Source organism: Metschnikowia bicuspidata (genome assembly GCF_001664035.1).
Source record: "Metschnikowia bicuspidata var. bicuspidata NRRL YB-4993 chromosome Unknown METBIscaffold_1, whole genome shotgun sequence".
Taxonomy (NCBI): domain Eukaryota; kingdom Fungi; phylum Ascomycota; class Pichiomycetes; order Serinales; family Metschnikowiaceae; genus Metschnikowia; species Metschnikowia bicuspidata.
Window position 1 is genome coordinate 4,267,790 of NW_017387731.1, and position 11,647 is coordinate 4,279,436.

An 11,647-nucleotide genomic window follows, 5' to 3' on the forward strand; every position below is an offset into this window, starting at 1 on the left:
GCTGATACCAGGGACCTTACACCAAAGACTATTTTTTATATAACTCGTTTTTCAAATACAAGATGGGATTCGACGATTTGAACTTTTTAAAGCTTGGATCTCTGCGGCTCAAGATCCAGGGACTCAAAACGGAAAGGCCCCTATATTTAAGAGCACGAGCCGAGATCGTAATACTCACCGGTCACTGGTGCGAGACGATTCGCAGCGAGGTTGGGATTAGGACATTGATGAAGGCTAACAAGAGACCTTGCAGCCATTCAATCGACCTTTCAAACACGCACCCAGAATCATCCATGCTCACCTCTCCAAACCAATTCACTTCTACAGAACATCCATCGTTTTCCACCCTTCCCAGGAACTTTTCTGTTCGGGATGCTATATTCTCAAGACGAGTGACGCGACATCTTCTTATCTGCAGCGCAATAACTAGGCTCCCCACGAACTGTTCTAATGTATATTCGACAGTTGCGGGTATCCAACCCCGTGTCAGCTGGGCAGATATATAATAGTAAGGCCCTTGCCCAAAAGAAAGAAGAAATAAAAATATCACTCACCTCCGTTCTCTATGCATGCTTTTGTCAATGGTGCGAGATGATGAGGTTGGGATTAGGACATTGATGAAGGCTAACAAGAGACCTTGCAGCCATTCAATCGACCTTTCAAACACGCACCCAGAATCATCCATGCTCACCTCTCCAAACCAATTCACTTCTACAGATACATCCATCATTTTCCAGCCTTTCAAAAGGAGAAAACCGGACATCTGCGATCCAAGGCCCTCGCCCTGAGACCCGGGCGTCGCGCGGTGGCCCGCAGTTCAGGGCCACGCCCGCGCGCCCCGCCCAGAGCCCTCATCCATACCGAGCGGGCCCAATATCGTCCCACAGCACCAGGGTCGTTTGCGCCACGGGCCGGCCCGCGCCGAGCGGGAAAGCACAGGTGTTTCCGGGGCCCACCGAAAACAAACCCGGCCTGCCAAACCCGAAATTCCCGCCAATGGCGTGTGTGCAGCAGGGGGCGGGCCGCACCAGGCCTCCAGGTCTCCAGGGCCAGGGCCGCACCAGGTCTCCAGGCCCCAGGGCCGCACCAGGTCTCCAGGCCCCAGGGCCGCCCTCAGCAGGCGCGCCCGGTTTCCTCGTCTCTGCAAACCACACTGCTCCTCAATCAACTCCCCTCTACCGCCGCCTGGCCCAACGCCGTGCCCTCCACCAGAAGCCCCGCCCACCCCAAAAGCCAGGCTCGCCCCCCCAAAGCCAGTTTTGCCCACACACGCCGCCCCAGCCGCCGCCCCGCCCTTCCAGCCGCCACCACCAAACATGGCCGCGTTGGACTACATCCAGCAGGCCAGCTCAGGCCTCCCCGCCGCCGTGTCCGCCGCCGACAAGGTGTACAAAGACGACTGCATGTACTCGTTCGACGACGCCGAGAACAACGCCCGCGGCTTGGACGTGTGCATGTCGTGTTTCCAGGCGTTTGCCCGCGCCGGCCACAAAGACTACACGGCCGAGCACTACGAGCGCAAGCGGCACGCGCTTTTCGTCAACATCACGCGGCTGCGCAAGCCGCCCCGTGCCGCCGGCCCCGCCGCAGAGGCCGGTGCCGCCGCCGAAACCGCCGCCCGCCACAAGGCGCCGCGGCTCGAGATCGTCGAGCACAACGAGCGCGACCTCTACGACGAGACGTCCAGCGTGTACGTGGCGCCGCTCGATGTGTCCGTGGCCACGTCCGCATGCCCGGCGGGCGTGGCCGCGTTGGCGCGCGACATTCTTGCCGCCGACGCCGCCAGTGTCGCGGCCGACATCCAGGCCTGGCAGCTGCAGGTGTTCCCGTGCCAGCACTCCTTGGCCACCACGCCCGCCTCGGGGCCCGCCTCGCCGGGCTCGCTCGCGCACTGCGCACGGTGCCCGCTCCGCGAAAACCTCTGGGTCTGCTTGGATTGCGGCGCCGTGGGCTGCGGCCGCGAGCAGTTTGGCTCCGCGCTCAAAGGCAACTCGCACGCGCTCAGCCACTACGAGCTGACGGGGCACGCGGTGGCGGTCAAGTTGGGCTCGCTCTCGGCCGACGACGAGGACAGCTGCGACTGCTACTGCTACCTGTGCAACGACGAGGTCAAGGTGCCGCAGTTGGCGAGCAAGTTGCGGCCCTTCGGCGTGGACTTGTCCAGCGCCGTCAAGTCCGAGAAGAGCTTGGTGGAGTTGAACGTGCACACCAACCAGTCGTGGCAGTTCAGCGTGGACGGCGCGGCGGGCGCCGCCATGGCCCCGGTGTTTGGCCCGGGGCGCACGGGGCTCCGCAACTTGGGCAACTCGTGCTACTTGAACTCCGTGCTCCAGGCCTTGTTCTGCTTGCCGTCGTACCGCGCGTTCTTCGCGCCCATGCGCTTCGACCCCGCCGTCCCAAACGCGGCCTTGCACTTGCCGTCGCAGATGCTCAAGATGTATGACGGCTTGGTGTCCGGCCGCTACTCCAAGCCCAGCGCCGCGGCCGACGACATGTACCAGGCGGGCATCCGGCCCTCGGCCTTCAAGGCGCTCATTGGCGCGGACCACCCCGAGTTCCAGACCAACAAGCAGCAGGACGCCAACGAGTTCTTGCTCTACTTGTTTGACAGGCTCGACAGGCACTTTGGCCTTTCCTTGAACAGGGACTTCAAGTTCCTCGCGGGCTCCAAGGTCGTGTGCTCCGCCTGCCGCACGGGCTCCAGATCGAGCAACCTCGTCGACAACATCTCCGTCCCAATCCCATGCAAGGTGCTGGGGTCTGATGCCCACGGCAAGCACATCTACGAAGAGGTCTCCCTCGCCGACTCCTTCCGCGCGTACGCTGCCCAGGAGCACGTCGAGAACTACACGTGTGAGAACTGCGGCGCCACGGATCTGACCACCAAGCAAGAGGGCTTCGTCTCTTTTCCAAAGAACTTGGTGGTGTCCGTGCAAAGAATCACGCTCGTCAACTGGGTGCCTGTCAAGCAGGAAATCCCCATCTCCGTCCCGGACCAAATCGACGTCACGGAACACAAGACGCCCGGCTTCGTCGAGGGGGAGACTGAGAGTCAGCCGAAGGCACAGAGCCCGGCCGCAAACGATTTCTCCCCGAACCAAGAGGTGCTCACCACTCTTCTCTGCATGGGGTTCAGTGAACCCAGGTGCTTGAGGGCGCTCTACAATACCAGCAATAACGACGCCGAGGAGGCCATGAACTGGGTGTTTGCCCACATGGACGACCCTGACATCGACGATCCGTTTGACCCGGATTTTCCCCCGCCGACCAATCGCGCCGTCGATGAAGCCGCGCCCGAAGCCATTGACAACTTGGTGTCCATGGGGTTTGGTGCTCTTCTCGCGAAGAAGGCGCTCGTTTTGAACCAGAACAACGTCAACGCGTCCATCGAGTGGCTATTCAACAACCCGGACGACGACGGCGTCATCGAGGACGATGCCAAGCCCGTCATCAACTTGCAGGACGAAGTTGACAAATTGACGTCCGAGTTGGAGAAAGAACCTAGCACGGACAAACAGGGGAAATACAACCTCAAGGCCGTCATCTGCCACAAAGGCACGTCTCCCCACACTGGCCACTACGTTGCCTTCATCAAGCAGGACGGGGACTGGATTCTCTACAATGACGAAAAAGTCGTGCGGTGCGGCGAAAACATCGACGAGATCAAGAAGAATGCCTACATATACTTCTTTGAACGGCAATGATAATTCCGTTGAGGTTTCGGCGCGCCCTGTGAAGAGGCGAGTTTGTCATGTATGCATGAAAATTCTACACGACCGATCCGCGGATTTCCCGCGATTCTTGTCTTTGTTTAGCTCTTGCAGGGGGTGTTTTCTGATTTGCGCTAACGACAAGAACAGAACCGCTCACTATGATTATCGGTGTTATTTTCAAAGTTAGCCTGATATGCTTATTAATGTAGCTGCGCGCACTGGACATACGTTCTGGACTGCCGGAAGATTTCTCATGCGCAACTACTTTTTATTACGGTGATCCGTCATATAACCAAAACGCAATGAGTCAATCAATGAAACCGTGGCTCTAGTGCGGTATTAAAAACTTCAGCAAAGCCGCTGCATCAATAACAAGTTTTCTTTAGAGCATTTGACTCACATTTCACGATTAGTTTCTGGTTAAACAAGAGAAAAATGTTTGTTTCCAACGAGAACGTCGGCGACAGAACCCGCTTAGAAGACTGGAGAAGTATGTTCAATAATTCAAGTGATTTTTGCAAAAAATTTTTTTTACTGGCACCCGCCTTATTAGCTTTCTTCAGTGACCAATTTGACTAACACCATTAGTTCGTGGCTACGATCCCTTGTCTCCCCCAGACTTGTTGCAACACGAGTTGCCAGTCACAGAAAAAAGCAAAGCCTCTATTTTGAAAGGCAGAGATGACGCTGTCCAAATCCTTAATGGTGATGACGACAGGCTTATAGTGGTCATCGGGCCATGTTCCATCCACGACCCCAGGGCTGCCCTTGACTACGCACACAGATTGAAGAAAGAGGCCGAGAAACATGCTGGCGAACTCCATATCGTCATGAGAGCATACCTTGAAAAACCAAGAACCACCGTTGGCTGGAAAGGCTTGATCAACGACCCTGAAATCGACGGTTCTTTCCAGATCAACAAGGGTCTCAGAATCGCGCGCAAGTTGTTCGTTGAGCTCACGGAAATCTTGCCTATTGCCGGCGAGATGTTGGACACGATCTCCCCCCAATTCCTCTCCGACTTGGTCAGCGTGGGTGCCATTGGCGCCAGAACCACGGAGTCTCAGTTGCACAGAGAATTGTCTTCCGGGCTCTCTTTCCCCGTGGGTTTCAAGAACGGTACCGACGGCACGCTAGGTGTTGCCATCGATGCGTTGAGAGCTGCCTCCCACCCACACCACTTTTTGTCTGTCACGAAACCCGGCATTGTTGCCATTGTGGGAACCGACGGAAACCAGGACTGCTTTGTCATTTTGCGTGGAGGCAAGCAAGGCACGAACTACGACGAGAAGTCCGTCAAGGACACGAAAGAGGCGTTGAAGAAAGCCAACGTGATCAGCGACGACAAGATCACGCGCAGAATCATGGTGGACTGCTCGCACGGCAACTCCAACAAAAACCACAGGAACCAGCCCCTTGTGGCCGCTGAGATCGCCAGACAGGTCAGCCAAGGCGAGGAGGGTATCTGTGGCTTGATGATCGAGTCCAACATCGAGGAGGGCAGACAAGATGTGCCTGCGCCCGAGCAAGGAGGCAAGGACGCCTTGAAGTACGGGTGCTCCATTACGGATGCTTGTATTGGCTTTGAGGACACCATTCCCGTGTTGCAGACTTTGGCCGACGCCGTGAAGGCCAGAAGAGCTGCTAGAAAGTAAGTGTATATAAGCAGTATAAGGACAAGTGATTGGGCACGAGTGGCGGGTGCGTCAACACACCACCCACAGGTCTGTAGTTATAAATATGCGGGAGCCGAAAGGCCCGTCCCCAGTGCCCGGGCGGCCCAGGCGTCGTCCGAGGGGGGATTCATGCGACCGGCCTAGTCGTCGTCGTCCGAGGCCGCGAGTTCGTTCATGAGGCCGGCCTTGTGGAGCACGGCGTCCCAGTCGCACGTGAGGATGACCCACGTCTCAATGACGCCGATGATGAACATGCCACTCCCAATGCCTATCCACAAGCCCTCCAAGCGGAGGTCCGTGGCTTTCGTGAGCACGAACGCGAGCGGCATGGCAAACGCGTAGTACGCAACGAAGTTGATGACGCCGCCAATCTTCTGCAAGCCCTGGGCGCGGAGGATGCCGCTGGCCACCGAGGCCACGCCGTCGCAGATCTGCAAGAGCGGCACCAACGGCGAAAAGAGCGACACGATGAGCTCGGTGACGGCGGCGTCGTCCGTGAACAAGCCGGCAATGCTGCGGCGGAACGTGTACAACACCACGCAGTTGAGCACGGCCGCCGCGAGCCCGGCGAGCAAGCCCGTCTTGGTGGCCACCTGGCACGAGTAGAGGTTCTGCGCGCCGACAAAGTGCGCTATCCGCGTCAGCGCCGCTATGCTGACGGCAAAGGGCACCATGTACGTGAGCGAGGCGACGGAGGCCACGGCGCTCTGCGCCGCGAGCTCGGCGGTGCCGAAGTACAGCGCGAGGAGCGTCATGATCTCGTAGGCCACGTACTCGGACTCGAGCATGACCACGCCCGGCACGGCCAAGCGGGCCACCTGGCCCCAGTTCAGGAAGAGGCGGCGCGGCGCGCAGAGCCCGAACCAGCAGCGCGAGCCGTCGACGAACGCCACGTACAACACGAGCAAGAGCGCCATGAGCCAGAAGTTGAGCACCGTGGCCACGGGCGCGCCCGCGAAGCCCATGCCGTGGCGGCCGTTCCACACGAGGTACCACGACAGGAAGACGTGGATGGGCGCGCACACGAAGAGCACGCCCGTGCCCGCCTCGAAGATGCCCTGCGCCTGCAAGAAGCGCTTGGCGTTCTCGAAGAAGATGTACGGCGGCCCGCCCGCCACGAGGATGCGCAAGAACTGCGTGGTGAGCCGCAACACCTCGTCGTTGGCAATGACGTGCTGGAGGAGCGCGTCGCTGTGCCACCAGAGCGCCGCGCAGGGCACGTACGCCACGAGCGAGAGCGCCACGCACCGCTGCACGTGCACGGACACGAGCTCATGGTTGCCGGCGCCGTACGCGTGCGGGCACAAGGTGTCGAGCGCCGTGGCGATGCCCTCGAACACCGCGAGCGAGATGGTCAGCGTCATCAGCGCCAACGACACCGCGGCGAGCTCGTCCGTGCCCAAGTGGCCCACCACGAGCAACGACACGATCGAGAACAAGTGCTCGAGCACGAACGTCACGATGAGCGGGGCCGCGTACCGCGCGATCGTGCGGCCTTCGACGGCAAACGTGGTCCGCACACGGGCAACGTCGCCGCGGGGCCCGCGCCGCGCCCCGGGCTTGCCGCCCGCCGCAGCCGGGCCGCCCGAGCCGCCCGAGCAGACCGAGCTGGAGCCGCCCGTGTCGCTGTTGTCGCCGCCGCTGTCCACGCCGCTGTACCGGCGCAGATGCTCCTGGAGAAGCCAGCTGTGGAACAGCGCGTGGTCCTCCGAGGGGTGCGCCGAGCTGAGGGTCGACGGGAGCGAGCGGGCGGACGACACGCTGGCGCCGTCGCTGTCGTCGGCGGGGCTGGTGACGACCAGGCCGGACTCGTCGAGCGAGAGAAACGAGCGCTGGTCGTCCGCGCCGCCATAGCTGAAGAGCGGGTAGTTGGTGGACGGCGGGATGTAGAGCCGGCGCCGGCGGCTGCTGGCCGTGTTGGGGTTGGCGAGCTGGTTGATCACCTGCGAGAGCACCATGGTGCTTGTGCGGGGAGAGGGTGCGAGAACGAGGGTGCGACAACGAGGGTGCGAGGAAACAGTGAGAGAGCAGTGCGGGAGGGAAAGGGTGCGAGAGAGTGCGAGAGAGTGCGAGAGAGTGCGAGAAACAGGGCGGGAAACTGTGCGGGAGAGTGCGAGAAACAGGGCGAGAAACTGCGAGCCAGAGCAGTGCGATAGATTGGGACAGGGCGACGGCGGAGACGGGCGGCCAGAACGAACAGGCTCCGGGAAATCGGGCGAGGCAAGCCCGGGCCGGGCCTGGCGTCGCTGGCATCCTTTCTGCTCGTTTCAGGCGGGAGTCAGCGTGGTTCGCTTGCCATCAAAAGTGCAGTGGAAACGAAACGAAGCCCGCCTGGCGCGAAGGTGCTCGGGCGGGGCCTGTCGACTGGGCCCGCGCGGCGCGGCGTGCCAGAACGGGGCCAGGCAGCCGCTGTGGCCTGGAGCCATCGCTCCGCGCCTGGGTGCGTGCGCCCCGCGAGCCGCGCCGCCAGGGCCGGAGCGGCCCAACAATGCCTACGGCTCGCAGCCTTGGGGCCAGCCTGGGACACAGATTTTAGGAGCTTCTGCTTTCTTGTTCCGTCTTGTCTTTTTTTTTTTTTCCCTAGCTTTCTTCCTCTCGTCTTTTTCCTTTCTTCTTCTTCTCGTCTTTTTTCTCTTTTCTTCCTCTCGTCTTTTTTCTTTCTTCTGCCTCTCGTCTTTTTTCTCACTTCTTCTTCTCGTCTTCTTCTCGTCTTTTTTCTCACTTCTTCTTCTCGTCTTCTTCTTGTCTTCTTCTCGTCTTTCTTCTATCTTCTTCTCGTCTTCTCGTCTTCTTCTCGTCTGTTTGTAGAGACCGCCAGGCAGCGGCCACTGCACCGCAATGTCCCGGCCGGCCGAGCTCGTCGCCCTAGCTCAGCCATAATCAGTCGTCCTAGCTCAGCCATGACCAGCCGTCGTGGCTCATCATATCCCGTGCTCAGTCATGATCAGTCTCCTCACCGGTCCTGGCGCACTCCTCCTTTGGCAAACTCATCCTGTCACATCCGGCCCTGGTCACCCATGTCTTTCTCAATGTAGCTCCCTTTTGTTCAACTCGTCACCCAACACCCTCGATCATCTCGCCAATACCCTCCGCAACATCCACATACAGAATTAAAGAAACATCCACAAAGAAACATCCATAAATAAACTCCTCTCGTCTAAACAGCCTTCTAGAGCAACATCCACACCAGACCACCCAAAAAGCTGCCCAACACAACCACCGTGAGGATCGCGGCCCCGGCCTTGTCGCCCGAGCTGATACTGATCAAGTTCGTGTTGTACAGCGACAGAGACAGCGTGTCGTTTCCCGCAGAAACATCACTGTCTTCCGAGCTGCCGCCCGTCAGCAGCGTCAACGGGTCGTGGTCCACAGTGATCATCGACATCACACAGTCCAACGCAGACATCTGCTCGCCGAGCCCGTACTTGCCGTCCCAGCCCCCGTACGCCCAGTTCATGCCGCACGTGATGCCGTCCGTACCACCCGAACACGACTCGGCCGCACCCTGCGCACTTGGCACCAACCAGCCCGTGAAGATCGTGTCGTAAGTATCTGGAATCAAAGTGGCCGTCAATCCGAGGCACCGCGAAAACAACGACCGGAACGACCGCTGGTCGGTATTACACACGTCCGAGTACGCGCACGTGGTTTCGGTCATGATTGAGCCGTTGAAGAAGTAGCTCGAGGCATCAATCACATCCTGAGCAGCCGTCTTCCATTTTGTTTCTCCAGTGGCATTGTACAAATACGCATACCCAGACATGAAGATTCCATACGTGTACGACCATTCGTACATGGTCAAGTCTGTGCAGTTCTCGGTGGTCTCGGCACCGTCGTAAATGATAAGCTCGCCATCCTCTTCGACAAAGTACCCCACATCCCACATCCAGTCGTATACCTTTTCAGCTACCTCCAAGTACAAATCTTCGCCGGTGTAGCGGTAGAGCCGCGCGGCAATATGGAAGAGACACCCGTTGGCAATCGAGTTCTTATACGTGTATCCGTTGTTCCAGGTGAAGATCTGCCACCGGAGCCCTCCGTTGCATGAGGTCGTGTCCCACCGGTTGTTCATCGAGTTGAAGATGGCCTGGATCATGTAGAGCCAGCTGTGGTCCGTCGGATTGGTGAAGTTGCGCTCCACGGCTTGCATGATGGCCATGCCCCACACACCCTGGTCATCGTTACCCTCGGTCAAACTCTGGTTCAGCGGCATGTAGTTGTAGTCATCTCCTTTTTGCGCGTACATCGCGTCGTAGAGGATTTCGGTGAATGTGTCGTTGTCGCTGGCACAGTAGGCCCAGTAGTCCACCCAGCCACCGAAAACCTCGCCGGCGTGCCACCAATAGTAAGGCGCACTGAACATTCCGACAGTACCACCGTACGTGATTCCTTCGTAATAGTTCATCTCTCCCTGGACAATTTCCTTGGCTGCAGCACACACGGATTCGTCCGAGTTCACGTCAAGTGACAACGCGAGCACGCTTGAAAGCCAGAGGAAAGATGCAGGGACCATTTTCAACAGACCGAGCATCATTTTCGGCGTGGTTCCTATCGTTTTCGGTGTTTGCTTGTTTTGTTGTGTCAAGCCGCGTTAGTATGCCTAGGAGACAGATTAGAGTATCGAGGCGTCCAGCAGATTGAGCGATAGAGTAACTGCACTCAGATGTTCAATTCCAATGCAAGTCAGATGATTCAAAAAGGTTCGAGCAGAACGGGAATGATGAATCTGGGGAAAGAAAAGTGAGCCCAACGAGCGCCCTCATTTCCGCACGCCGCAGATCAGGCAGTGCGGGCCCGTGTGCAGGTCGAGATACGCCTTGGCATCTGTTTCTGGGCGTGGCGCGGGGCTGTGAGCAATGACGTGGTTCGGGATGGCGGTGCCATGGCGCGTCACGTGACCGCCGGCGTTCCGGGGCCGGGTGTGAAAGTCTGCCCGAAGGCCCGACAACGAGCCGTCACAGTCCTCCTCGAGCCAACGGTAATGCTTTTTTTCTTTTTCTTTTTTTTTTTGAGCAGCTGAATGGCGCAACTGGGGCGGCAAGTGCCCGGGCCAATTCTATAATTAGCCGCGGCCCACGCATTCGATGCATAACATACCGTTGGCTTGAAATTCCAGCACTTCCTTTCAGCCAGCAGAGTGAGGAAGTGAAGAAGTTCTTCTTTTCTGATTCGACTATCCAAAACGGGGCACAGCGCTGGCAGCAGATCAGCCGCCAAACAATAAGAGTGCACTTGTTCCCTTGCCTAATACATGCCGTGGAGTCGCGAGTGTCACGTGATCTATATTGGGCCAGGCTGGCGAGGTCCTTCTTACCTTCAAAGGCACCCGGTTGTCCGTCGAGCTGACAGAGATTCTGGTTTGAGGGGAGCTCAGAAAGCATTTCTAGAATTCTATATGGGGTTTGTAAGTGCAGCTTCATACTGGTCGATGATACCTTGATCAAGTGCGGAACAGATGTAGCAATTCGTGTTGTGCAGCATTCTAAAGTGCACCCAAGGCTTCATTCCGCGATTATTATTCTTCCCCAATTTAGTGCAATCCAGTGCCTGTTAAAAATCGGGACCTAAGAACAACCCGTTCGCTTGATACAATTGTTTTTCCATATACGCAATCTTCAACTTAAGCAACAGATGAGAATGGGCACTTTTAAAAAAAATCTCAAACATGTAAAAAAAACTTCTCACTTAACCTTTGTTTTCTTGACCTGGAATTTAAGTTTAGCCCCTTCAAGAAACGCCGATCCTACATGACCAGTCCAAAACACATCCCATTGATATCTAATTCTCAGCAATGGTTCTTTTTCTTTTTCTCAAAAAGGTCGTGCTTTGTGGCTGTTTGATGTCGGTCCTTCGACTTTCAAATCACATAATACGGCTCCTTATCAAAGCCTTAGACTGGGTACTGGATACTGCAATTAGTACGTGTCTACCTTGAACATTGTATACACCACCCAGTTTGTGGATTGTAGTCAGGTTCTCTGTTGTGGCTCAATGCAATTCTACTTCTCTTCTTCGCCATTTTGTGTTCAAGAATGTCGAAAATGTTTTCTAATAATTTTAGTATTTCAGAATTTGTCTGCAACGTGGAATTGGAATTACGCGGGCACTTTTACAACGATCAAGTACGGCCATCTTTGCAGGGCGGAGTATTGATTGTATTCGTTGGTGATAAAAAACAATAGCCTGTTTCAACAAAACGGCTGTACTAATTAATCTGAGGCAATCGCTAAGATTCGGGAATGCATCGTTAATACTGCG

At 57.1% G+C, this 11,647-nt stretch overlaps 4 protein-coding genes across 4 annotated transcripts; 2 read left to right on the forward strand and 2 right to left on the reverse strand.

Moving 5' to 3' along the window:
* Positions 1 to 1,316: 1,316 nt before the first annotated feature.
* METBIDRAFT_10308 (ubiquitin-specific protease) lies at positions 1,317 to 3,704 on the forward strand (the record flags this gene model as incomplete). Its single annotated transcript, XM_018853733.1, has 1 exon — positions 1,317 to 3,704. One exon carries the CDS (start codon positions 1,317 to 1,319, stop codon positions 3,702 to 3,704), a length of 2,388 nt encoding a protein of 795 aa, XP_018714622.1.
* Positions 3,705 to 4,044: 340 nt separating this feature from the next.
* On the forward strand, positions 4,045 to 5,449 carry ARO3 (3-deoxy-7-phosphoheptulonate synthase). The gene is made up of 2 exons (XM_018854112.1): positions 4,045 to 4,203; positions 4,302 to 5,449. Exons 1-2 carry the CDS (start codon positions 4,149 to 4,151, stop codon positions 5,366 to 5,368), a joined length of 1,122 nt encoding a protein of 373 aa, XP_018714623.1. The 5' UTR covers positions 4,045 to 4,148; the 3' UTR covers positions 5,369 to 5,449.
* Positions 5,450 to 5,529: 80 nt separating this feature from the next.
* On the reverse strand, positions 5,530 to 7,347 carry METBIDRAFT_36385 (uncharacterized protein; the record flags this gene model as incomplete). Its single annotated transcript, XM_018856732.1, has 1 exon — positions 5,530 to 7,347. One exon carries the CDS (start codon positions 7,345 to 7,347, stop codon positions 5,530 to 5,532), a length of 1,818 nt encoding a protein of 605 aa, XP_018714624.1.
* Positions 7,348 to 8,558: 1,211 nt separating this feature from the next.
* On the reverse strand, positions 8,559 to 9,923 carry DFG5 (putative mannan endo-1,6-alpha-mannosidase; the record flags this gene model as incomplete). The annotated part of the gene is made up of 1 exon (XM_018856505.1): positions 8,559 to 9,923. One exon carries the CDS (start codon positions 9,921 to 9,923, stop codon positions 8,559 to 8,561), a length of 1,365 nt encoding a protein of 454 aa, XP_018714625.1.
* Positions 9,924 to 11,647: the final 1,724 nt, after the last annotated feature.